Raw genomic sequence first — 24,979 nt, 5'->3', positions numbered from 1 at the left:
TAATTAAGTAAAAAAAAAAAAAAATGAAATATTAAGCTAACTCATGTAAAATACCTCTTTCAAGTCTTACCTCCAAATTTATATTCGTAGATTTATGTGTTCACATACTAGATGAATGAATAATGTGAATTTAGAGACCTGCACTTTACTTTCACTTGCCTGAGATGTGGCAGATAAAATAAGAAAACAAATATCTAATGATCGCAGTCAAACTGTAAGAGTTGGGGTGTCATTTGTGAAGTGTTTTGCTTAACACTTACATGTAAAGAGCTTTATAATCCATAACTTAATATGATTTTTTTAATTTTAGAGAAGAATTAAGTAAACATTTTTAATACAGATTTCCCACAATTAAAAATGCAAATGTTGATTTAGATTTATGATAGTTATGTAACTCCTAGAGTCATGTATTTTGTTGATGTGTGGATAAAATAATACAGAAGCTGACATGTCTAGGATCAAAAACTTGTAAGCATCACATATAATTGTATTTATGAAAGCATAGAGTGAGTACTGCAGCTAAAAAAAAGCCCACAGGAAAGGAAAGTAGTGACTATTTTTAAAAGGAAGAATGAGTTATACTAATTAAAGATGGATTGAAGAAAATTTATTCCTTGAGAAAGCTTATAGTTTTTTACAATCTTTAGATCAGTGGTTTACATTTGTTCAGGAAGTGTTTGAACATAAAATCTAAACACCTTGCTAGCTTAATGACTAGGGTAACTGTAGGGACAACACATTGTTTGTCTTAAATTGTTTACGTATGAGGCCTACAAGGAAGAAATAGATGCTGCAGCTAGAAATAGCCAATGAGATCTGCAGAGTTCTGTCCAGTGTTCTCTGCCAGAAGGTTAAAACCACTAGGAATAGGTTGTCCACCTCAGACAGAGTGTGAAAAATAGAATTACCCATTGTCTGGCTCTCATTTGCAGACATTTACCTAGAGGAAATGTCAATTGCTTGTTGGGAATTTTAATAGTGTTGCTAGTGATGCGATAATTGACTCCAAATGTCACTTTATGTGTAACCATTGTAAATAACATGTAATTGTGTAGTGATTGTGGGATTGAGAGATTCAGACTTTTCATTTTAATCATGGATTCATTAAGATTTGACCGCCTGCAATTATGGGTATATATGCCTCATTCACCTATATTTTAATGTTGTTAATTAATATATTAGTGTGTATTTCATGTCTTAAAGTAAAACTGTATTTTTTAAATAATGAGAAAAAATTTAACAAGGTGGGCAATAATGCAGTAAAAATACAAATGAACTGAAGTATTCAATGTATATTTTTATGAAATTAACCTTTTGATTTGATGACAGATAACTATGAAAGATATATTGCTTCAGTAAGTTTAATTTAATGAAAATATATATAAAATGTCAGCCTATATTTTCCACAGTTCTTAAGTGGAACATGAATATCATAATGTTAAAGTGTCCGTCTGTTGCTGATGGTATGTTTTTTGGAGTTTTTAAAATGAATGGGTCTCCTAGTATGACTTTGATGATGGGTTGTTCTGCCTACAGACCCTGATCATGTATTATAATTTCTGATTGAGGATCGCTTGTTCTATCTATTTTCAGTCTGTTCTGAATGGGTCACGTACCATTGGGTCTGAGATGGGTCACCAGTTGTACTGCCTTCAGACTCTGATGCTGAATATGCACGAGGCCAGAATGAACACTCCAGCCGACCCAGATGACCCGGTCAGTAAACGTCATCTCAGTCATAGCTATATAGCCATTGCCATGTTTCACTAAGACCTCTATGTTTTTTGAATGTTTCTTTTGATAAATCAATCACAGTTTTTGTGTCCCTTCATATAATTGTTAGGAAGATAAGACATCTGTGTTATTCATCTGTGTGTCATTTCTTAAGACAGGTACATTGAGTGTTAAAAAATGTATTTTAATTACTTCATGGAGAATTAATTTTAATTTTAACTTTCATAAACTATATGTGCCAGGCAGATCATGCTAAGGTGGAAAGGGGGGATAATGTTACAGAGTTGACTATGTTAGTAGTGTTTTTGGCTTCAATACTGCATTTTTTAACTTATGTGTATTATTACAATTTTTCCAACTGTGTCTTTTATCCTTATTTCCCTGTCCATCTATAGGGAGTCCGGTTGACTTAACCCAACTTTCTTATCAATGGCAGTCATGTTTCTTTAGTAAATTCAATAGATTTATTTTGAAAGAATGAAAAATTTACTTCCAGTGTTTTCTTGTAAGTGAATGTCAATGGATTGTTAAAACTTTTTTTAAAAAATGCAATGAAAGTAATTCAGCAACTATAGAGGAATCGAATGGGACTTTCATTGATATATAATGTAAATCTCTTCCTCATAAGATTTCTTAGATATAGTTTTATGATGTCCTTAAATCCTGTTGTAGAATGTCCAGAAACAGATTGACTCACTGACCAAGATTTGTTTTGATGTGGACAGTGAGACCAACCAGGCAGGGAATCGTAGGTCCACTCTCTACAGAAAACTTGGCTTCCAGGTACATGTAGTAAAAAACAAAGGGGCACCTGATATAAACAGTGTAAAATCAAGATATTTGTACAGACTTCTTTGATCCTTGAAATGATTAACTTGGTGCAAGTTCAAGACTGTACATTTGTACAGGATTCTTTTAATGCTTCACTACCTAAGCAAAGATTAGATTCACTTTGGCGACTGTTGTAATATTATGTTAGCACTTGTTGTGATTTTTCTGCAGGACCAGTCAAACCCTGCCACTGATTTTGCACTGAACACACCCCCAGGTATTCTAGCACTGGACAACATTTGCTACTTCTCCAACAAATACCAGGAAAACTGTGTCAAGGTTAGTCTACAGTGGACAAAGACTTCCCTCTAACATTGTACTCACATGTTCTGATTTTAAATTTAGTTCCAATTTCTGAAGGTAAAGAAGTCAAATGATATCATTCAATGTTGACAGACTAGAGAGTATTACATCCACAGGGGCTCTGCTTCAGGATGGTGTACATTTTGTATTGTGTGTTTTTCTATGTCGATCTTAATACATTGATTAAAACAGAGATCAAAAATCGCTTCAATTGGCAGTTTTTTTAAAAATATTGCTTTTCTATATACATTAAAAAAGTAACAGGTGGACACTTGCCATCTTGAATTCTAGGGGGTGCATCAATTCACAGTTTATTTTAATCAATATCTACACTTTTCCTACTGATGTCAGGTGAGATCTAGCTTTGAAAATGATTGAATGACTACATTCATCATCCGCTGATTTGCATATGCCGTTTAAAACATGTAGTGAAGCAAAATGTCCTTGATACCTAGCACATGTAATTGAAAGCAACAGAAGTGATTTCTAACAACTGTATATATTCTTTTTTCCATGATGTCAAAATTCTTCAGAATCACAATTTCTGTTCAAGATGCGGGTAAAAATTTGCATGGATTTCTTGGATTGCAATTGTATGTCTTAAATGCACTTTAAGTACACTGTGACATATTTCTATGAACAATTTTTGAAACGAAAATTAATCCCATGTGGAAAAATGTACATCTACAGTATGTAAAATGTAGAGGTGTTTCCAAGGTGCATGAAAAGTCTAAAGAGATCAGAAAGAGCACCAAACTTGTTCTCTCTAGACTGCTTCTCTGGAACATCTCTACATTAATTTACAGAACCCATATGATTTCATTTGCATCATAAAAAGTAACCTTGACCTTCTCTTGTTTTTGACATTCTCTTTGACATCAGTTTCACATTTCTTGGTTTTATAGATCCTATGTAATCCATGTGCTGCAGGCATTATCATACTTCAGATAAGATAACATTTTTTTTTCTGTAGGTTGTGCTAGAAAACTGTACAAGGGCAGATGAGCATGACTGCCCTTTCATAAAGGCAAGCATCATGTTGACCAAGACCCTTTGTGAAATACTAAGAATTGGGGAACCTCGTGAGTACACATGCTTACTAAATTAAGTAGCAAAATTTTACAGATTTTCTAAGCATTCTTATAAATTATACCAACTTAAGGCCCTTTGGTCAATGAGTGAATAGAACAACATTAAATCAGAAAAAAAGGTAGCTTCTGGAGACAACAACTATAATAGTAGTAAATAAGATCTTAGTACCTGTGTGTCACATCCAAAAGCAAGGGTAATTTGACTTTGTCTTTTGATTGTAGCCCAGGATGAAGAGTCCACTTATTACCCAATGTTCTTCAGTCATGACAAGCCGTTTGAGGAGTTTTTCTGTATTTGTATCCAGTTACTCAATAAAACCTGGAGGGAGATGAGGGCTTCCACTGAAGATTTCCCTAAGGTCTTGTCCACTTTGCTGAAATATGCAGATTTTTTTTGCCAAAGTGTTCAATAAAAATTTAAAAAAACAAAGAAATAATTCGGAAAATGGAAGTATGAGCATTTTTGGAAAAAAGGAAGTGAAAAACAAAAATAGCAACTGAACAAATTGTTGTCCTTATTAACTACCATATTATTTTAGGAAAACTAATGCAGTGTATTTATTTTATGAGTGTTCTGCTATTATAACAGGTGCTAGGTGTTGCAAGAGAACAAATAACCAGGGCTCTTCAGATACAGCCTCCCACCTTTGATGCCTTCAGAGTGAGGCTGAATCAACTGACCTACGCAGAAATAATCCGACTGTGGGAACGTGACAGGAAGAGCAAGGAAGAGGATCAGGCCCAGGCTGCTCCTATTGTGTAAGCTGGAATCTCTTATTTTACCCCTACCAGATAAAGGTTGGGTAGATGTTTGTAGGAATTGTTCAAGCTAACCTGTGTAGAAGAAACATGAACATCTACTAATGGATGAAAGGAATACAGTAAAACATGCTTATAAAAAGTGCCAGGGATGGATGATTTTGCTTCATTGTAAATGTAATTTGTTATAACCATTAAGTTTACAATATAATTTAAAGCCACAGGGAATGAAAATCTCTTTTCTGTAAGCATCAATTCATTATAAGTTTGTTCGCAATAAGTGTGTTTTACTGTACTAATTACCTGAATTGTACATGTATCATGACCTTGAGTCCTGGACATAAAATCATTAAAGTATGTTTCAACTTTTCAAAGTCTCTATATTGGAAAGTATTGGACATGCATACTTATGATGCTTACAAAGATTTCTTCTGACCTGAAGGTGTATCCGGACAACTACTCAAGGTTATTTGGGCTTGTGAATGCTGTAACAAATTTAGAAAAATTGTAAAATTTTGTTTGAATAGTTTTTGTCTAATGCCTGCAAGACTGTTTTGAGATTTAGCTGATTATGGAGAAAGAAATGAATTTTTTTTTCCCGGCTTATTACAAAAGATATATAATGAATCTGTGGAAGTTTACCATGCTTTGATTGTGCCCCCATGGGGGATATGTCTTATTAGGACAATCGAGTTAACATTCTATTCTAAATATACCTGTAATGGTTCTTTCAGCTTGTCTTAATTACTCATTGGAAATTTAGTAAGACTTCAGTATTTGTGCCAAGCAATGTCATTTAATTTCTTTTGAAAATCATTTTTTAATACAGAGAGCTAAGGAAAATGATCACACCTGAAATGAAAGAACTGATTCGCCAACAGAGACTGAACTACCTGATAGAGGGAACAAAGTTTTCAAAATACACCACAAAAGGGCGAGCTAGGGGTAATCATAGCAAATGCTAAATATCAAAATCTGACTTTTCTTTAAAAATTATTTTTAATAATTTTGCTGAGTTGTCTCATTTCAAACAATTTTTTTAATAGATAAGTATTGGCAGTGGAAACTCTCCCCCAATTTGAAAGCCTTCTATTACGGGGATTGTGCTGAGAATGATCACCTGGCCTTAGAACAACTAAGCAATAAATGTGAGTACATTTATTGTAAAGATTAAAGTATAGTTTCCTATTTAAATAGAAAATATCTTATCAGAAACCATTACCATATGAATTTCTAGGATACTGGTGAATTTTACAAATACATGTTTATTTTTTGTATGCAAGTTTCCTTATTTTTTATTCCTCATGGTATTTGCATATTATATAATTTTATTGATATTTCAGAATCTACTACATGTGAATATATTTAATACCTTCATGTATAATTTTAAGTGTGGCTAAATTTTTCTTTTTAAACAGCTCCACTCAGGGTATAGCTGTATTTCTTTCACTTCTACTTAGACTATATCCGTGTTTTTTTTTAGTACCTCTTATGGTACTGTGAATCAGTCTATTATTCATGACAACATTTATCTGCAATTTGTCAGATTAAAATTCATTCATGACTTTAAAATTTCACTCCTTAGGAAACATTCTTAGGAAACATTCTACAGATGCAATTAAAGTTAGATAATGAGTCAAAATCATGGATGTCTTTTAAGATATTTGTATCATAAAGCAAAAGATTCATGAAAAATATTATTAAAGTGAAGTTTTGACAAACTCAACTGCACTGTAAAGCAAGAAAGACTGCAATAAATAAATGCTGGAAAAAACAGGTGGTATCTACTGTATTGTTGTTATTGTCCATGCCAAGGTCACGCAACTTGAAAACAGCATTGAATTGGAGCATGCAAAGGTGAAGAATATGCTCTGATAATCTTTTTTAAGAGACCATATCAAAATCCTCGGTCTACTGACATTCATATCTTGGGACTTTTGAAAGACCATGGTAACTTCTTCAACTTTTCTGCATATATGTACATTGAGGAGGAAGAAGTGAATCAATATTTTTGTCTTGGGCCAGACAAAAATTGTTTTTTCTCCATAAAAGTAGATTTATAAGATTCTGAAACCTGTAATTTTCTGAAACCTAATAGTTTCAAGAATTGAATAAAATTTGCATGTGTCATGCAAAATTTCTATATTCCTTAATTTCCCCTTTTTTGTGCCACGGTGTTGCTTTAAATAAATGGTTCACAGCAAGAAATATTTGTAAGAAAAAGAAGCTATAGATCATGATACTAGCAGATATTTCTCACACCCAAATAAAAGTTGGTTAACAGTATATCAGTTTATTACCTACATGTACATAACACAATAGAGTTTGTTCAGTTGAAGTTTGGTATCTTGAACACTGATATCTCAAATACCATGGATATGTCAAAGTGATTGGAAAGTCCCAATCCCTTGTTCTTTAAGTATTTTATCCTGGATATCTTGAATGCTCGAATATCTCTAAGTTTTTAGCTCACCTGAGCCAAAGGGTCAAGTGAGCTTTTCTGATCAAAATTTGTCTGTTGTCTGTCGTCGTTGTTGTCGTTGTTGTTGTAAACATTTCACATTTTCATCTTCTTCTCAAGAACCACTGGGCCAAATTCAACCAAACTTGCCACAAAGCATCCTTGGGTAAAGGGGATTCAAGTTTGTTCAAATGAAGGCCCACACCCTCTATCAAGGGGAGATAATTAGGAATTAGTGAAAAAATATTGGCATCATTTAAAAATCTTCTTCTCAAGAACCACTGGGCCAGGAAAGATGAAACTTATGTGGAAACATCCTCAGGTAGTGTAGATTCAAGTTTGTTCAAATCATGACCCCTGGGGATAGGGTGGGGCCACAATGGGGGATCGAAGTTTTAAATAGAAATATATGGGAAAATATCTTTAAAAATCTTCTTCTTAAGAACAGCAAAGCCATGATTGGTCATATTTTTATGGAAGCATCCTCAGGTAGTGTAGATTCAAGTTTGTTCAAATCATGACCCCCGGGGGTAGGTTGGGGCCACAATGGGGGATCCAAGTTTTACATAGAAATATATTGGAAAATATCTTTAAAAATCTTCTTCTTAAGAACAGCAAAGCCATGATTGGTCATATTTTTATGGAAGCATCCTCAGGTAGTGTAGATTCAAGTTTGTTCAAATCATGACCCCGGGGGGTAGGGTGGGGCCACAATGGGGGATCCAAGTTTTACATAGAAATATATTGGAAAATATCTTTAAAAATCTTCTTCTTAAGAACAGTAAAGCCATGATTGGTCATATTTATATGGAAGCATCCTCAGATAGTGAAGATTCAAGTTTGTTCAAATCATTACCCCGGGGATAGGTTGGGGCCACAATGGGTGATCAAAGTTTACAGAGGAATATATAGGAAAAAGTCTTTTTCTCAAGAACAGAAAAGCCATGATTAGTCAAATTGATATGGAGGCATCTTTGCGTAGTGTAGAATGAAATTTGTTCAAATGAGGGCCCCCGGGGGTAGGGTGGGGCCACAATGGGAGATCAAATTTTTACAAATGAATATATGGGAAAAAAATCTGCTGCTCAAGAACAACAAAGCCATTTGTTATTTTGATATTAAGCATCATCAGGTAGTTTAAAATTCAACACCCCCCTCCTTGTATACTTTTCATTACTGTACTGATTTTTGCTTTTTTTTCCTAGCCAATGTGCTCAGGTGAGCGATGTGGCCCATGGGCCTCTTGTTTCTTGGTCCCATTGAGTTTGAGATAACGAGGTTTGACTGTATTTAGTATTTTTGACTTCTTTGTATATATACTCATCTGTATGAACTATTTAAGTAACTTCAACGTGATCTATTGGACCATCAGTGAATAGTTGGAGAAGTTTGGGCCTGTGATCTATTGGACTGGAAGAGCCCAAGTATTCTTCATGTAATTAGTTAATAAAACATTTATCTAATGTCTTAACAGTCAATGGATTAGAACATTTTTCCCTCAGTGCTGGAAACAGTTCAATGTGTTATATTGCTCTTGGCCTTTGGCACTTCCTAGGATGTAATGTGTCTTTTTCAGTGCCACTTAGGATGCCACATGTACAGTTGAACTTCGTTATCTCAAATGCTGATATCTTGAATACCCTTGATATGTCGAAGTGTTTTGGAAATCCCAACCCCTTTTTCTTTAAGTATTTCACCCAGGATATCTCGAATCTTCAGATATCTCGAAGTTTTTTCTTGGTCCCATTGAGTTCGAGATAACGAGGTTTGACTGCATATGTATTTTTTTCAGTGCCACTTGGGATGTACATGTATATGTATCTTTTTCAGTGCCATTTAGGATGTTCATATACATGTATATGTTCTTCAGTGCCACCTAGAAGTGTACATGTTTGTGTATCTTTTTCAGTGCCACCTAGAAGTGTACATGTTTGTGTATCTTTTTCAGTGCCACCTAGAAGTGTACATGTTTGTGTATCTTTTTCAGTGCCACCTAGAAGTGTACTTGTTTGTGTATCTTCTTCAGTGTCACCTAGAAGTGTACTTGTTTGTGTATCTTTTTTAGTGCCACCTAGAAGTGTACTTGTTTGTGTATCTTTTTCAGTGTCACCTAGAAGTGTACATGTTTGTGTATCTTTTTCAGTGTCACCTAGATGTGTACTTGTTTGTGTATCTTTTTCAGTGCCACCTAGAAGTGTACATGTTTGTGTATCTTTTTCAGTGCCACCTAGAAGTGTACTTGTTTGTGTATCTTCTTCAGTGTCACCTAGAAGTGTACTTGTTTGTGTATCTTTTTTAGTGCCACCTAGAAGTGTACTTGTTTGTGTATCTTTTTCAGTGTCACCTAGAAGTGTACATGTTTGTGTATCTTTTTCAGTGTCACCTAGAAGTGTACTTGTTTGGGTATCTTTTTCAGTGCCACCTAGAAGTGTACTTGTTTGTATATCTTTTTCAGTGCCACCTAGAAGTGTACTTGTTTGTGTATCTTTTTCAGTGTCACCTAGAAGTGTACTTGTTTGGGTATCTTTTTCAGTGCCACCTAGAAGTGTACTTGTTTGGGTATCTTTTTCAGTGTCACCTAGAAGTGTACTTGTTTGTGTATCTTTTTCAGTGTCACCTAGAAGTGTACATGTTTGGGTATCTTTTTCAGTGTCACCTAGAAGTGTACTTGTTTGTGTATCTTCTTCAGTGCCACCTAGAAGTGTACTTGTTTGTGTATCTTTTTCAGTGTTACCTAGAAGTGTACTTGTTTGTGTATCTTTTTCAGTGTCACCTAGAAGTGTACTTGTTTGTGTATCTTTTTCAGTGTTACCTAGAAGTGTACTTGTTTGTGTATCTTTTTCAGTGTCACCTAGAAGTGTACTTGTTTGTGTATCTTTTTCAGTGTCACCTAGAAGTGTACTTGTTTGTGTATCTTTTTCAGTGCCACCTAGAAGTGTACGTGTTTGTGTATCTTTTTCAGTGCACCTAGAAGTGTACATGTTTATGTATTTTTCAGTGCCACCTAGAAGTGTACATGTTTGTGTATCTTTTTCAGTGCCTGTGAGTGACATCAAATCCTTTGTAACAGGAAGAGACTGTCCTCATATCAAAGATAAAAAAGATAAAGCTAAAACAGTAAGTATAGTGACTAATATTTTTAACTGACCCTGAGGTGTCTGGAATATGAACATTTTTTTTTACACACAGATTTTCCATTCATTTTCAGTTATGTTAGATTTTGTTTCTATAATGTTACCTCATATGGTGCTCCTATTTCAACTCTTGAATATATTGTCAAGTATATTGTAGATGGTAGAGATACATGTAGCAAAGTGAATGATGCATTTCTTTATGTAAAAACATTGAAATTATCAAGAGCAGGTAACTCTATCAGTAGGTTCATAAACAATCAAAGGACACCACCTCTACATGAAGATAAACCTGTACACATATCAATCAAGTTTTTTCAGGTTTAAAAAAATTAATGTTTAAAGTCACAATTTATTTGTACCAGGGGTATTATACTTTATTCTAAATAGATTTAATTTTTTAGCATTTGTAAGCTTGTAACACAAATCCTTAGAAAGCACTGACTGTCACTTTTCCCAATATGCTTAGCTTTTTAGTTTGCATGAAGAAAATGATGTACATCCAGAGAATATTAGCCTGTGGAATGAACTGTATACCAAATGAAGAAGTATATGCACATAACTCAGCTTTGATCAGTTTTCTCTTTTTCATGAGCAAGTTTCAAAAGGTGTTTTAAAATTAAGCTGGAAAAAATTGATTTGCAGACTCCCGGTATCTGTATTTTGTATTTCTATATAGAATTTTTACGCCCCACCATGAATAGTGTTTGTCATGTCCGTCTTCCATGATCCTTCTGTCCTTCCATCACACTTTGCATTTAGCTCAGTTTCAAGGAAAATATTCAAGGTATTTTTATCAAACTTCATATGCTGATACATATTGATGAGAGCTATTCAACTGCATCAACTTTTTTAGCTCTTCTGAGCCAAAGGCTCAAAGAGCTAATGCTATGGCCATTTGTGCGGTGTGCGGTGTGCGTAAACTTTTTAGAATATGGGCCATAACTCAAGAACCCCTTGGCCAATTATTGTCAAATTTGTCACAGGGTATCCTTGGCCCAAGGGCTCCCTTTTATACTAAAACTGGGATTGTGACCCTTTAACAAGGGGAGATCATTAGGAAAATAGAAACAAAAGTACTGGTTGCTAAAAAATCTTCTTCTCAAGAACCACTGGGCAGATTATCACCAAATTTACACAAAAGGATGAGGATATGTTGTAGATTAAAATTTGCACGGGGATTTACCCTGGGGCAAAGGGCGTGGTCTCAAGGTCACTTCAAAGTTGACCAAAAATTACATTTTATTAAAATGTTGATATTTTGCTTACTATAAGGACTAGGATCATCAAATCTTGTCAGTTGGTGCATCTAAGGACCTCATATCATGTTGACTCAAAAGTAGGTCACGGTGACCTACTTTTTAAATTTTGCGGCCATTCTTTTTCAAAATGATTTAGAGGCATATTTTGAACAATTTAAGGCCTATGATCATCAAACTTTGTCAGTTGATGCATCTTGGGTCCTCAAAGTACGTCAACTAAAAAGTAGGTCACCTTGACCTACTTTTCAATTTATATGACTATAATTAAATATTTCAGGTACTAATTGGCTTAGAATCATCAAACTTTGTCAGTTGATGCATCTTGGGTCTTCGGAGTAGGTTGACTAAAAAGTAGGTCACAGTGACCTACTTTTGAAAATTTATGGCGTTAATTAAATATTTCGGGTACTAATTGGCTTAGAATTATCAAACTTTGTCAGTTGATGCATCTTGGGTCTTCAGAGTAGGTCGACTAAAAAGTAGGTCACAGTGACCTACTTTTGAAAATTTATGGCTTTAATTAAATATTTCGGGTACTAATTGGCTTAGAATCATCAAACTTTGTCAGTTGATGCATCTTGGGTCTTCAGAGTAGGTCGACTAAAAAGTAGGTCACAGTGACCTACTTTTGAAAATTTATGGCTTTAATTAAATATTTCGGGTACTAATTGGCTTAGAATCATCAAACTTTGTCAGTTGATGCATCTTGGGTCTTCAGAGTAGATCGACTAAAAAGTAGGTCACTGTGACCTACTTTTGAAAATTTATGGCTTTAATTAAATATTTCGGGTACTAATTGGCTTAGAATCATCAAACTTTGTCAGTTGATGCGTCATGGGTCTTCGGAGTAGGTCGACTAAAAAGTAGGTCACCGTGACCTACTTTCGGAAAATTTATGGCTTTAATAAAATATTTTCGGGTACTAATTGGCTTAGAATCATCAAACTTTGTCAGTTTAGGCGTCATGGGTCCTCGGAGTACAACAATTGAAAAGTAGGTCACGGTGACCTACTTTTGAAAATTTATGGCTTTAATCAAATATTTCAGGTACTAATTGGCTTAGAATCATTAAACTTTGTCAGTTGATGCGTCTTGGGTCCTCGGAGTACAACAACTGAAAAGTAGGTCACGGTGACCTACTTTTGAAAATTTATGGCTTTAATCAAATATTTCAGGTACTAATTGGCTTAGAATCATTAAACTTTGTCAGTTGATGCGTCTTGGGTCCTCGGAGTACAACAACTGAAAAGTAGGTCACGGTGACCTACTTTTGAAATTTTATGGCTGTATTTAATATTTTCAGGAATTATTTGGCTTAGAATCGTCAAAATTTGTCAGTTGATGCATCTTTGGTCCTCGGAGTAGGTTGACTGAAAAGTAGGTCACTGTGACCTACTTTTGACAATTTATGGCTTTAATCAAATATTTTGGGTACTAATTGGCTTAGAATCATTAAACTTTGTCAGTTGATGCGTCTTGGGTCCTCGGAGTACAACAACTGAAAAGTAGGTCACGGTGACCTACTTTTGAAATTTTATGGCTGTATTTAATATTTTCAGGAATTATTTGACTTAGAATCGTCAAAATTTGTCAGTTGATGCATCTTTGGTCCTCGGAGTAGGTTGACTGAAAAGTAGGTCACTGTGACCTACTTTTGAAAATTTATGGCTTTAATTAAATATTTCGGGTACTAATTGGCTTAGAATCATCAAACTTTGTCAGTCGATGTATCTTTGGTCCTCGGAGTACAGCAACTGAAAAGTAGGTCACGGTGACCTACTTTTGAAAATTTATGGCTTTAATTAAATATTACAGGTACTAATTGGCTTAGAATCATCAAACTTTGTCAGTTGATGCATCTTGGGTCCTTGGAGTAAAACAATTGAAAAGTAGGTCACTTTGACCTACTTATAAAATTTTATGATTATAATTTTAAAAAATATTTTAGGTATTAATTGGCTTAGAATCATCAAACTTAGTTGATGGGTCCTCAGAGAATGACAAGTGATAAGTAGGTCACCATGACCAACTCTCAGGTACTAATTGGCTTAGAATCATCTTGGGTTCTCAGAGTGTGAATTGGAATTTCAAGGGTTTATGTAAATATACAGGATACTTTGAGGCTTCAAATAGAAGTGATAGGTTGTACAGTTCATCAGAAGAGCGATTCAAGGCCCATGGGCCTCTTGTTTTTTTACCTGATGTTTCCTTTGACCTTGACTTTACTTTTCAAAAGTTTGTGTTTAGCTCAGTTTCAGTAAAAAACTATTCAAGATAATTTTATCAAAACTTACATGCTGATACATATTGTTGAGTGTTTTTCAATTGCATCAACATTTTTTGACTTTGCCTTTCCTTTGACCTTGACCTCACTTTTCTTAAATTTTGTGTAGCTAAGTTTAAAAAAAAACTATTCAATATATTTTTTTAACAACTTCATATGCTGGTACATATTGACAAGATCTAGAGTTATTCAAATGCAAAAACATTTTTGACCTTGAACTTTCTTTACCTTGACTAAGTGTGTGGCTTAGTTTCAGAGAAACTATTCAAAATATTTTTATCAAACCATATGTGCTGATACATATTGATGAGAGTTATTCAATTGCATCAACATTTTTTGACCTTGACCTTTCCTTTGGCCTTGGTCTTGCTTTTCTTCAATTAGTTTCAAAGAAACTGTTCAACATATTTTTATCAAACCATACCTGCTTGGTGAAAGCTATTCAAGTGTGTCAACTTTTTTGACCTTGACCATTCCTTTGACCTCATTTTTTTCAAAATTATTTTTTGGTCAGTATTAAAAAACAAATCAAGATATTTTTATTAAACTTCATTTACTGATAGATTTTGGTGAATGCTATTGAACTGAATCAAAAAATCTTTTGACCTTGAACCTTTAATTTGACCTTAACCTCACTTTTCTTAAATTTGCATTTAGCTCAGTTTTAAAGAAACTATTCAAGCTATTTTTTGTAAGCTTATGCACTGATACATAATTTGTGAGAATTCATCAATTGTGTCCAATTTTTTTTTTTACCTTGACTTTTCCTTTGACCTTTGACTTTACAAAAGTTATTTGTGGTATATGTATATTTTTGCTCCCATAAAAGTCAAATTTTGAAAATATCTTGAAACACACTGAATTGCATCTATTGTATGACAAATCTGAAGTGACAAAAAATATTATTGTTTTGCAGTAAGTTATTTTTTTTCTACGACGTCACAAACTGTTTGGATTTTGCTTTATTTTTCAGAAAGAGGACAAAATGGTCAAAATTTGTTCAATTTTTACCATATAATTTATAAAGTGCAAGCCTGCTCCATAACAATAAACACATATTTCATAGATATTATACATATTATATCAAAACATACCTGCTCTAGGTGACTTTTACTCAAAATATCAACGTAATATACACCTTTTTTCTCTATAAATCATTGAAATTTAGAATTTACGTCATTTTCCTGACTTCATATCTAACATATGGCGTCATAACTGATGAAAATATTTAATGCTTTGAATTCTGCAGATATCCCCCTGGTTTAGAACATAATTTTAGATTTCTCTCAAAGTTTGATTTTGGGGGCAAATATTGGTCAATACCGAATAAAGAAACTATTCAAGATATTTTCATCATACTTCATACACTTATACAAATTTTCATGTTGCATTACTAATGAAACCTGGATGGGGCATTCATGTCTTTTGGACACATTTCTAGTCTGTATAACATTTGCAAAGACTGAAAAAGACTTACAAATTATTCTTCTATTTTGCTGTCCCTGAAATCTCCTTAGCATTTTGATCAAAGTCTGTATGCTGTCTTAATTTGTTGTCAACACCTTTTTATGTTTTTGACCTCCAAATCCTCAGGATTAGATTTGACGAAAGCTTCTTCAGAACAATCTTAGGGAGAATGTTCAAAGAAAGGACTGTTCCCCTTTCTGTATTGATATATATGACATATAAGTGCAAATCATGAGCAAAATTTTTACTCAAAACAAGAATTGTGTTGATTTGTTGTTAAAGACTCTCATATTATGCTCTTTTAAGTCTGTGGAAATGGCATATGAACCAAAGAGGGGAAGTACTAGTATTAGGGGGTCCAGGCAGGGGGCATATTAGGGGTAGTTCAAAGTTAAAAAATTTATATATTTAATAGAAAAAAACACTTACATGTAAGAACAGAAATGTAAAACTTATGTTTCTGACTCTCTACTGCATATTCTATGGACTATAATTCTTCAAAACATGACACCTTAATTTTTAGCAAATTTTAAATTTATAAGGCTGAGCAGAATGGCTCAAGTGTCTCTTTTTACAGTTCTTGTGAGCATGCCTATAGAATTAAATACTTCCTGTTTATTTTTACATTTTATACTAATTCACTGAAGATTTAAATTTTCCTGTGGTTAGCAAAGATCACTTAATATTAACATGATTAACAACTGTTGGAAGCTATAGGTTTATTTTCTAATTTACAGTTAATATAACTGTGTACCTTTATTTACATTGTATAAAAGTTTTTTTTTCAATGATTTTCATATCATTCATTTTCACATCCCTTACATCAGAATTGGATGCTATGTCACATGTATTAATAGAGAACACACAGAAGATTTGTCAAATTCTCTCATATTTGGTAGCTATCATCATTCCACAACTGAACAAAATTATGAGATGGAATTCAACCTGGATGATATTAAAAAATTCAATATTTGTACATATAGACTGTTTTTTGAGATATAAATTTTATCCTAAGCTGCATTTATGAAACATTTTATCTATGCACCTGAAATTTTTCAAGTACCGGTAGACAAAACCAAGAATGCAGGTAGGTTCAATTAGTACTTGACATGAAATATTTAAAGTTGTGATTAATTATAAGGCAGCTACAGGAACTTTACCAAAGAATAAGTTTAAGGTAAATAAAATTTAATATCTATCTTAGAATTAATTTTTTTTTTCTGTGCTACATTGAGTTTGACTGAATGAAGTCTGTCCCTAAAAAGAATGTATTGGGGCTTCTTACAGCTAAGTCAGAATGGGATGTCAGAATGGGATGTTCATTTTGAAATGTGCAATGGAGGATGATTTACTTTTCAGCTTATAGCTTAGAGAGCTTCAATCTTATACAGTAGTTGTGCATTTTGATTTCCTTGACAAAACTAAAAACTTCCTAAACCTGTAACATATATTTATTACTTTTTCATTGTTTGAATATTGATATCTAGGTTTGACTAATTTAGAGATTTTTGAGCTTTTTTCCCATTGATTTCTTTGTATGTTAGACAGATCACCAGCATCACTTTTTGGGTTGGAAAACAACTGACCATGCCTTTTCGGTAACCTACAATAGGGATAATCTCACTGACCACTACAGCTCGTCTACTAGACACTTAATAATACATCTCGCTTGCTTCCAGTAATGGCCATTTTGTAGATAACAACACAAATACGCCACTGTTATTTTTCTAAATTTTAGCTTACATCTAGGCTGTAAGAGATGGTACATCCAGGCTCGTTGGCTTACATCATCCACATGACAATTCATTACTGGTTTTTTTTTTTTTTTATAAAATGTACAGTATTAATTTGCAAGATATTGATAGATCACATATATTACTATCATGATATTCATTGAAAAATATTTAATAAATTAAGTGAAACTTGAAATTGAAACTTGAAAAAGTAAACTACAGTTTAGTGTTTAGTTATCATAGAAATCTTATGACTGAAACTTACTTCTGTAACAGTTAATCCTATTTTTAAGTACATGTAGTCATGGACAAGACATGGATAACTCTTCAGATAATGTTGTAATGAAATGGATAGTACTTGTTTGGTTGAAATCATTGAGGTGGAATTCACTCATTATGTGTTTTGATCATTCTCAGATTATCTAGCAAACACACACACAACAATTCCTGTAAATTTTAAAACATAAGAATAAATTTTAAAAATGATCCTCAATATAAGAGTCGCAAATCTGTGGCCTCTGTAATAGGAGCATACACTGTATTTAGTGCACCCTGTATACTAAATATCACATGGAATAACAATTAATTAACAACAAATTATATATTTTTTATGGTACATCAAAATTGACGTGGCTGATGTTCATGTCAATAACATTACCATAAGTGCAACAAATATGTCATTTTTTTATTATAGGAGAAATGTTACATACTTCATCTTTATTTTTATCATGCAAAAAGAAAAAAAGTTTGACAGAATAAATATATATACCTGCATTTGCTCCATTGCATAATTTTTTATTTCTATTATTATTATTTTTTATTATTTTTTTATTATTATTATTTTAATTTGCTTTAAGAATCTTTGTGCATTTAACAATAATTTATATTGTTTGACATGTCATGAATGTCTTTTTTTGAGATGATTCACTGAATGACCCATCAAGCTGTTAGCATGTGCTAAAGGACTGCAGCCAGAATGGCCTCAATGCTTTTTTTTTTTTATTTTTTATTTTTTTTTAAAAACAAGTAAACAAAATAATGAATCTAAATTATAGATGGAAAATGATTCTTTGTTCTTAATTCTCATAAAAAAAATGAGTAGTGCTAACTGTATAATTATGTATTAATTTGTCAAAAATGGCCAAAATTTGAAAAATTAAGTATAAAAATAATTCAAACAGAAATTGTTGAAGCTAAGTGTTATGTCTTACTTTGCAGCACTTGACACACAATGTAATCACAGATAAAGTACGCAAACAGGTTTCTTAGATTGTGTAAACAATGATCTACATCAACCTCATTCAGAATTTTATGCATGATTCTTTTTCTTAACCCATAAAATATGTCCCCTATTTTTAAATATAGCATTAAGGACATGATTTTTCATCTGATAATGAGTTGAAGTTTTTGTTGTTGTTGTTGTTTTTTTGTTGTTCTTTTTTTTAATTTTAAGTAGTAGAAATGAGTGAAATTCCATTAAGTGTAGATTTGTTTATTAATTAATTTATTTACATGTATTTATTTATTTTTTGAAGCAAGTTGGATGATATGTACTTTTCTTTAACACTTTGTCTTTTGTTGTCATCTTTATAACACTGATCTTTTGACTAATTTAACCCACTTTATACTTGTTTATTAACTTTGACTTGACTTTTTATGAAGTCCTATTTAATGATCAAAGCAAGTTATGTGTTGATTTAACCTAATTAATACACTAATTGATTTATTTCTTTAAAGATAATTGACATTTGAAATTATGAGAAAATTAATAGGGGAGTTCCCTTCCATTACATTTAGTTCAACAAATATCTTGAAATTATTTTCCAGATATACCTAAAAAAAAAAAAAAGGGAATTTTCAAAAATACAGTGTATTTCTTAATTCACATTTCGTATTTATTAATAAATGAAAATTCTAATGCAATTGTTTTGTAAAACGTATTTTGATTGTAAAACGTATTTTGATTTAAGACAGTTAAACGACCATTAACGAGAGTGAAAGCTTTTAATTGTGACGTCACAATAAAGCGACGTAAAAACACAACATTCTGTGACGTATTATGTGTAACAAAATCAATAATTGCATTAGAATGGGAATAACTACCTTCTAATTTGGTATTTGTGACCAGTAATGCTGATTTAATGGTCGCAAACATCCATTTTACCAGCTCCACTTACGCGTTGCCAGTAAAACTCAGTTTGCGACTGTTAAATCAGCACTAACGGTCGCAAAAACCAAATTAGAAGATAGTTATTCCCAAATCATAATTTCAGGTCTGGCATTACGTTCTTCGAATATCTGTTTTATGTCTCTTAAGAATATACTAAAAATATCTATAATCATCTTATGAATTCTGAACTGTTTTCGAAATGTTTAAAAATTTATATACATGCACTGTACACCAACAATTGAGATATCAGCATTTTAAGTAATTTTCAATAGGATTATATAGGAAACAACATTCTCTGGTATTGTGCACAAATGCCTGGTAGAGTACTCCAATTTTTTGTGAGGAATCTTCTTAAAGTAGCTATATATACTTCAGTTACAAATTCTTGAGAAAAATTATATACTATTGAGGAACATGACCCTAAAGTAATCAGTTGAACGTTTTATACTATAGAGAAATATACGTACTGATCAATCAGTAACTAACTTTCTAAGGAATTTTACAAAAATATGTATGTAATTATTTAAAGTCATACATTTTGTGGATGGAATTAAGAATTAAAATACAGATTTGTTTTGGCTCACCTGGGCCAAAGGCTCAAGTGAGCTTTTTTGATCAAAATTATTCCTCTGTCTGTAATTTGCATTAATTGGCATCATCATCTTAATTAAACTTTTACATTTTCAACTTAGCTCTTCTCTAGAACAAATGGGCCAATTTCAACAAAACTTACCACAAAGTATTCTTGGCTAAAGGGGATTCAAGTTTGTGCAAATGAAGCACCACATCCTTTTCAAGGGGAGATAATTAAGAAATAGTTTAAACTTGGTGGGGTCATTCAAAAATTTTCTTCAGAACCACTGGGCCAGATAACATCTTGACATAATGTATATTCAAGTTTGTTCAAATCATGGCTTTAGGGGGGGGGGGGGGGGTCACAATAAGAGATTAAAGTTTAACATGTGAATACATAGGAAAAAAATATTTAGAAAATAAATCTTCTTCTAAAGAACAGCAGAGCCATGATTAGTCATATTAATATGCAAGGATCCTCAGTTAGTGCAGATGCAAGTTATTGAATCATTATCCCTTAGGGGACAATAGGAGATAAACAGTTTCAGATGTTTTATATATAGGAAATAAATAATATTTAAAATTCCTCAACTAAAGAAAAGCAAAACTATGATTATAGTCATAATATGCAAGCATTCTCAGATAAGATAATTTTTAATTAAAGTCTGGTTTTGTAAACAAAAACATTAGCTCTTAAAAACTTTTTTCCAACTACATTACACAATTATTTCTGTTTTAAGGGCAATACTATGATTTAGCCACATGAGGAGTACAATATTCACTGAACCCAAAGGGTAAGATGAATATTGTACTTCGAGGCAGGCTAAATCATCATATTGACTGAATATACAGCAATAATTGTTTAATTATACAATTCAATGATTAAATGATACAAATTCATTAAGCAAACCATGCCATCTTTCTTGTATTTGTGCTCATTTTACATTCAAAAGTGTCATATATATGAAACTGTTTATATTAATTTATAAAAGATGCATCTGTTTGTGACATTCATGCATGCAAACACAGGTATAACTAGATTTAGTTGAAATTAATGGTTAATTTCTCTAAAATTACTGAGAGTGTTGTGCTATCATTAAAACATATATTTTTGTTTGTTTGCTGGTTTTTCTTTTTGCATGTGCATATAGTTATTTTCTTTTTCAGCAAAAAGTGCCCTAGGTGTCATTTTAATTTTCCATTCTTATATCTGACCTTTGATCTGGTTTTTTGACAGATGACCACTACCAGTTTCGCTATCCAGACGGTCAACTCTGAGACCACTGATATGATTTGCTTTGTGGCAAAAGACGAGGTTGAATTTGACATGTGGACTGATGGATTAAATGTTTTACTGGGTCACGAGGTAAACAATGCAGTCTAAAATGAATATCAGTTACAGTACCATTAAATCCTGCTTTAAGACAGTAGTACACACAACACACACACATAGTGAGAGAGAGAAGGGGGGGGGGGGGGAGCAAATATTCCTTTGCAGAATGAACAAATTTGGAACACAGTTGATGTAAATATCTATAATTATATAGTTAACCTTGAAAATGGTATGGATTTAGTCATCATGTCCACTAATTTAAGTACACACTGAAATATATGATTAAATCAAATACATGTAGAAGCTTGGCCTGGATGTGCTAATTTATCATTACACTGATCAGTTGATGAGGAAAGTTGAATTTAATTCTGAGTGTGCTAATACAAGAATAATGTATATTTTAAGTAATGTCTTCTTCGTAATTATGTAAATAATATGGGTGAATTAAAAAAAATGACCGGACAAAGAGTTTCAAAGAAATTATTCAAGATATTTTTTATCAAACCTTGTATGCTGATACATATTGGTTAGAGCTTTTCAATTGCATCCACATTTTTGGACCTTGACCTTTCTTTTGACTTTGACCTCACTTTTCTTAAATTTGTGTTTTATAAGCTTGCTTTCAAAGAAACAATTCAAATAGACACAGTATTTTTTTTTTTCAAAATTCATACACTAATAAAAAAAAAAAGATATTCAATTGTGTTGTAAATTTTCATTGACCTTACCCTTCCTTGTGACCTTGACCTAATCTTGAACAAAGAAAAAAAGTACACATCTTCTCATGTTGCTAAATAACCTTGGGTGGGGCTTTCATGTTCTATGGACATATTGTAGTTATAAAAAAAACAAGAAAACTTATTATAATCAAACTTCCTTTTGGGCTTAGATTTGAAGAACTGACTATATAAATTGAGAAAAAAGTAATTTGGGGGAATCTATTGCATCATATTTCTTTCAAATCTAAACTTTTCAAACCTAAATTGAGACAATTGATATGAAATAATAATCAGAAAGCCATTTTTTTTCACATATACAAAGAAGGATCTCACTCAAGGTTTAGATCTAACCATTTATATCCCTGACACAGGTCTGAAGGATGAAAAAAACTACAGATTCTTTTGATTATGTATTTCAGAAAGTCTTTTAGAATGTTTTAATATGGTCTTTTTTTCAAATGAAGTTCTACAAAAATTTTTAAAATTTTATGCATTTGTCATTATACTGTCACTTTGGAAATTTTAACTAGTGAATACACAGTATGTTGTAATTGAAAAATATGTTATAGTAAGTTGAATTTTTTTCAAAAAATTTAAATTTGCTGGTCATTATTTTGGAATTCACCCATATAAGCATAATGTGTGTCTACGGTGTCTAAAGGTTGAGTAGGCAGGGTACAATTTGATTGGTTTTTGTGTGTTTCATTTGTTTATTTGAAATGTAAATGTTACTATAATGAATGATTACGTGTTTGCACCAATACCTTATACTTCCCCCTGACACATGTAAACAGCTGACACATCTTCCTTTCAGATGACTAGTCCCCAAATGAAGAAGGACCTTAACATGTTGCTAGACATGGAGATCCGCATTAGACTGCTGGATGCTGAGGGGATAGCCATTCCTAACGAACCTCCCCCCATACCACCAGAGCCTGATAATTACAATTTTGCCTATCCTGAGTTATAGGCACCAAAACTGTGTTCAATTCATCACCATTATTACCATGCCCCTCAGATGAAAATATTGATATATGATCTGATTTATATATGTTTATGCTCATATTTTATATTTCAAAAATTCATTTTAAAGACAACTTGATAGTTTATATTTTGCAATTCGTTGACCTTGAAATTCTTGTGTACAATGACAAGCAGGTTATGCAATATTTTTTATGTTACCTACGGTAGTACATTAAGGTGTCTTATTTTAAATAATATGATTATATAACTAACATGATTGCTTTGTGTAATTAAGCTGCTGAAAGGAGACAGAAGGATTGAGAAATTAACATAGGCTTTTTATATATAGACATAGACCAGATATTGGCTAGATATTACCAATCATGTAGAAGCTGGTTAAAAGTGCAGTATGATTGTTTTTCTTATTTAGTTGATGTTTCTATAGTGTTAAAAGTCCAACCATATGTTGGTAAAAAAAATACAACTTTCTATAAGTGTAGATGTGAAAATGTCTATTCTGTCAATTGCATGAATCATTTAGATATCTGAAATGTGAGTGTTCTGCTTGCTTTACTGAAGCATATTATAAAATCATTAGTTCATTTTTGTGGGTACCCCTTACCACAAATTTTCAACCTCAGACAATTACTGAAATAAAGGACGTGTCTTTCATTAGGAGACATTCCCAAAGCTGAATAATTCCAGTGATCCTGTATATTATAAAGGAGAAGGGACTGTTATATGCTAGTAACTAGTCTTCTCTAGAACTTGCAGAATTTTAGACTTTGGTTCAATTTGTCAATCATAGTTAGAACATTCAAATTATATAATGCAAAGCAAATTTCTTTTGTTACATTTGTTCAGATATAGTCTTCAAACAGAAACATGCTTATTTGGCTACAGAAATGATATAGATTAGTATTAACTTTAAACCATTAAACAATTTTTGGTAACTGTCATGTTTTTCTTGTTTGAAGGAGAAGTTTAGTATAAAGAAAATGAAAACTTTTTGAAGAACACTTGTAACCATTTCATTGCTTAGATTCATCCATTTGCCTGTAACGTACATTATACTTGTTCTCATTTGTATTATAGATGATGAAATATTGATCTATAGATTTATTGAAATACAGTATTGTAGCTGATACTTTGTATTAATTGAGATTTTTCTTATGTCAGCACAGAAATGCCTTTTGGTGTCTGAAGTGGTCACATTGAAAAGAGGTTACCAGGTTTATAAGAAATGCTCACACATGTACCTTTATGATCCACAATTTAAGGAGGTTGGGTGGTCAACAAAATACCCCAAAGAACAACCAAAATATGATAATATGATTTTTCTAGCCATAAACTATTATTTAGTAAAGAAAAAAAAACATGTTTCTGCAGCTTGATATTTAATGCAGTTTCCTATCTGAAAAAAAAAACAGAACTAGTCATTCTCTGGGATGAAATTGTTGGTATATAAACTATTAGATTTTGAAATTAATGCCCTGTTCACACGGAGAGGTTAATTCGAGTTAAACATTGAGAATTAAATTTGATCCGCGTTCACATGGAGAATTTAATGCAAATTAGTTTAATTCGAATTAGTTTACTGTGCATTAAATTACTTCGCTTTAGCTCCGTGTGAACGCTAGCACTAAGCGAAGCTAATTGGAATTAAATTTTGATGCATGCGTAAGGGCAGAATAGAGTCACAGGCCACATGTCAATGGTCAAATATAGGTACTTGTTCTATTTTTGAGTGGAAAACAGAGGAAAATTATGTTAATCACTAAAATGTGTACAGACACTATGACATTATGCCAAATGTATATCTGCTCTGCACAATATGACGTGATTTGCAAATGACATCATAATAGCCTTACTGAATAGCCTTATAGCAGAAATAAAATTTTAATTCGCATTAGTTTACTTTCCATTAGCTGTCGTGTGAATGCACTTTAATTCGCATCATTTTACTTCGCTTTAATTTACTGCGAATTAAATTCTCCATGTGAACATGGCATTAAAGATTGAACTAATTTATCAAACTTTCCTACTACATGTATGTACTTGATCATTAGTCAGACATTTAGTTTCAATTTTTTTATATTGAAATTTGCAATTTTTTTTTTTAAATTGTTAAATTCAGTGAAAATAATAAAAGATATGTCAATGTA

The 24,979-nt window shown here is 32.5% G+C and overlaps 1 protein-coding gene across 2 annotated transcripts in view; it reads left to right on the top strand.

Moving 5' to 3' along the window:
• Nucleotides 1-24,979, top strand: part of LOC133172052 (engulfment and cell motility protein 1-like) — a 40,501-nt gene extending 15,522 nt beyond the window's left edge. Inside the window, exons 11-22 of one of the 2 annotated variants that reach the window (XM_061306857.1) lie at nucleotides 1,594-1,716; nucleotides 2,407-2,517; nucleotides 2,737-2,844; nucleotides 3,842-3,950; nucleotides 4,182-4,318; nucleotides 4,549-4,718; nucleotides 5,548-5,663; nucleotides 5,765-5,866; nucleotides 10,217-10,296; nucleotides 16,465-16,500; nucleotides 21,037-21,165; nucleotides 22,666-24,979. In XM_061306857.1, coding sequence (XP_061162841.1) covers nucleotides 1,594-1,716; nucleotides 2,407-2,517; nucleotides 2,737-2,844; nucleotides 3,842-3,950; nucleotides 4,182-4,318; nucleotides 4,549-4,718; nucleotides 5,548-5,663; nucleotides 5,765-5,866; nucleotides 10,217-10,296; nucleotides 16,465-16,500; nucleotides 21,037-21,165; nucleotides 22,666-22,821 — 1,377 coding nt within the window. In that variant the 3' untranslated portion in view covers nucleotides 22,822-24,979. The remainder of the gene's footprint in view (nucleotides 1-1,593; nucleotides 1,717-2,406; nucleotides 2,518-2,736; nucleotides 2,845-3,841; nucleotides 3,951-4,181; nucleotides 4,319-4,548; nucleotides 4,719-5,547; nucleotides 5,664-5,764; nucleotides 5,867-10,216; nucleotides 10,297-16,464; nucleotides 16,501-21,036; nucleotides 21,166-22,665) is intronic. The other variant, XM_061306858.1, reaches the window with a different exon arrangement.

This window comes from Saccostrea echinata, unplaced genomic scaffold (assembly GCF_033153115.1).
Source record: "Saccostrea echinata isolate AGI-Se365-2 ecotype Australia unplaced genomic scaffold, CSIRO_AGI_Sech_v1 ptg000054l, whole genome shotgun sequence".
In the NCBI taxonomy this organism is placed as follows: domain Eukaryota; kingdom Metazoa; phylum Mollusca; class Bivalvia; order Ostreida; family Ostreidae; genus Saccostrea; species Saccostrea echinata.
The sequence above is the reverse complement of the archived record's forward strand: the minus strand, read 5'-3'. Positions and strand labels throughout refer to the sequence as shown.